At 34.4% G+C, this 2456-nt stretch overlaps 1 protein-coding gene across 1 annotated transcript; it reads left to right on the top strand.

Annotated features, from left to right (window-relative positions):
* Positions 1-346: 346 nt before the first annotated feature.
* Positions 347-862, top strand: LOC145672461 (uncharacterized). Its single transcript, XM_081741618.1, has one exon. The coding sequence runs from the start codon at positions 347-349 to the stop codon at positions 860-862; it is 516 nt and encodes a 171-aa protein (XP_081597744.1).
* The last annotated feature ends 1594 nt before the right edge of the window (positions 863-2456 follow it).

Raw genomic sequence — 2456 nt, 5'->3', positions numbered from 1 at the left:
AGTGGAGCAATTATATAAAAAAAAATCAGTAACGTTACCAAGTTGTTATTGATATGTATGAAAAGGAGTTGTTGATATAGTAATGCCAAGAGTGATTGACGTTATAAAAATAGTGATTTAAATACAGGAAGGTTGCTGTTGTATTTGTCAGTATATTGGTATATGATTAATTTGTAGTAGATGTAAAGTCCAAATAAAATTTGGAGAATAATGAAGTAAATAGGCTTTTTGAGGAACTTAGTAATTTGAAGTTAGTTGTGGCAATATCTAAGCATATTGAGTATCTTGGATAAGCCTATCAGATTTGGCGCAGTCTACAAAAGTGTTTACGCTTCTGAATAAGATAATGGCCTCATTTAGTAACTTTGAGCCTTTCGATATTGAAACTGGTAGAATTCAGGTATATATAGAGCGATTTGAACAAGTAGATCTATCGGCAGCATTACCAGGTGACCGAAAAACAACATTTTTAGCTGTCGTGGTATTAACTGCATATGAGGAACTGAGGAATTTGTGTGCGCCTAAAATGCCCGCCCAGAAAACTTTTGAAGAATTAAAGAATCTCATGCTAGCACATTACGGAGTAAAGACATACGAGATAGCGAAGCGGGTTAAAGTTCACAACCTCAAGCAATTCGAATACCAAAGTGTTGCTCAGTTTGTGATGACCTTAAAACACCAGGCAGCATTCTGTAATTTTGGATCGTGCTTGGAGCACTCATTAAGAGATCAGTTTGTTTTTTGCATCAAAGACAATGTAGCTAGGAGGCAAATGTTGACAGCGACGAGAATAACCTTCCAGCAAGCAGTGGACATGGCAACGGCCGTTGAGAATACAAAAAGAGCAGATGAGATTATTTAGTAGTTTAGCAAGTCCAAGACAGGAACAAATTAATGTTATACATGAATCACAGGCCACATAATAGCAGAAAATATAATAAGAAGCCGGCTTATTCACTAAGGGTTCAAAAGTCGCCGATGTATAAAGGACAAAAATCGTGTTATTCGTCATCACCAGATTCTTCTAGCGAAAATGAAGGAGAAGTTATCACATGTGGCAAATGTCAATGTGCCCATAAAAAAGGAAAATGCCCTGCATATGGCAAAAGATGTTTTAAGTGTACAGGGTTACACCATTTTGCACCTGGGTGTGTACTACAAACAATAGATGCCGATATGAATGAGCTACGACTAGAAGAATCTTTAGAACATAGTGAGAAGGAAACGAAACAAAATTCTCAGAACGTAGAGTCAATATTTTCAGTTTTGGAACCCGAACAAATAAAGGATTTGTATAAGGTCTTGACTATGGATGCCATATATTGTCATGAATCCACTGAAGCAGACAGGGAATTACCTGATAGCTCAGGGAGTGAACAAAATGCTCACAGACAAGTGCAAGTGGAAAAGGATCTAGAAGTACTAAAGAAGAGAACGAAATTACCAAAAAGTTCTGCAAAAAGTAAAAACAAGCATGAAAAGGTGTATGAAGAGACACAGGGGAGTACTAGTAACTCCATTTCACTTACTGAATCAGCAGAGGAAGAAATGATGTACATCAGCACAGAGGGCAAGGTCAGAAGTGATGGCAAGTGCAAGAAGATTCGAAGAAAAGTCCGAACATCTATTGGTTGTGATACTAAAGAGGAAAAAATGAATTGCTAAACTTAAAGCAGGAATTGCTGCAGTTTATGTTTAAAGAATTAATGTGCTGGGATCAAAAAATCCAAGAATTATGGGATAAAATGAAGGAAGTAGAGCGGAAGTTAGAAAATTTGGAGTTAAAGAAAAGGTTGAAAAAGAAAAGAGATCTCTAAAAGTGAAGAAAGGAACGCTTTTTAAGTTATTCGCATAATGGTCCTGAGGTGTACCCGAGATAATGTTGGGAGTCAATGGGTGCAGTTCAATTGTAAGCGGTACACATGAAGATGTTAAAAGTGAAATAATAGGACAAGGTGTTAAAAGTTAGTGGAGCATTTATATAAACAAGTGAGTAACGTTACCAAGTTGTTATTGATATGTATGAAAAAGAGTTGTTGATATAGTAATGCCAAGAGTGATTGACGTTATAAAAATAGTGATTTAAATACAGGAAGTTTCCTGTTAGTATTTGTTCGTATATTAGTATATGATTAATTTGTAGTAGATGAAAAGTCCAAATGAAATTTGGAGAGTAATTAAGTAAATAGGCTTTTTGAGGAACATAGTAATTTGAAGTTAGTTGTGGCAATATCTAAGCATATTGGGTATCTAGGATAAGCCTAACACACACACACACACACACACATATATATATATATATATATATATATATATATATATATATATATATATATCTATATATCTATATCTATATCTATCTATATATATATATATATATATATATATATATATATATATATATATATATATATACGTGTGTGTGTGTGTGTGTATGTTTGTATAGAACCGGTTCT

The sequence above is a fragment of the Thermobia domestica genome, chromosome 16 (genome assembly GCF_964235325.1).
Source record: "Thermobia domestica chromosome 16, izTheDome1.hap1.1, whole genome shotgun sequence".
NCBI lineage: Eukaryota > Metazoa > Arthropoda > Insecta > Zygentoma > Lepismatidae > Thermobia > Thermobia domestica.
This window is presented reverse-complemented; position numbering and strand designations above follow the sequence as displayed.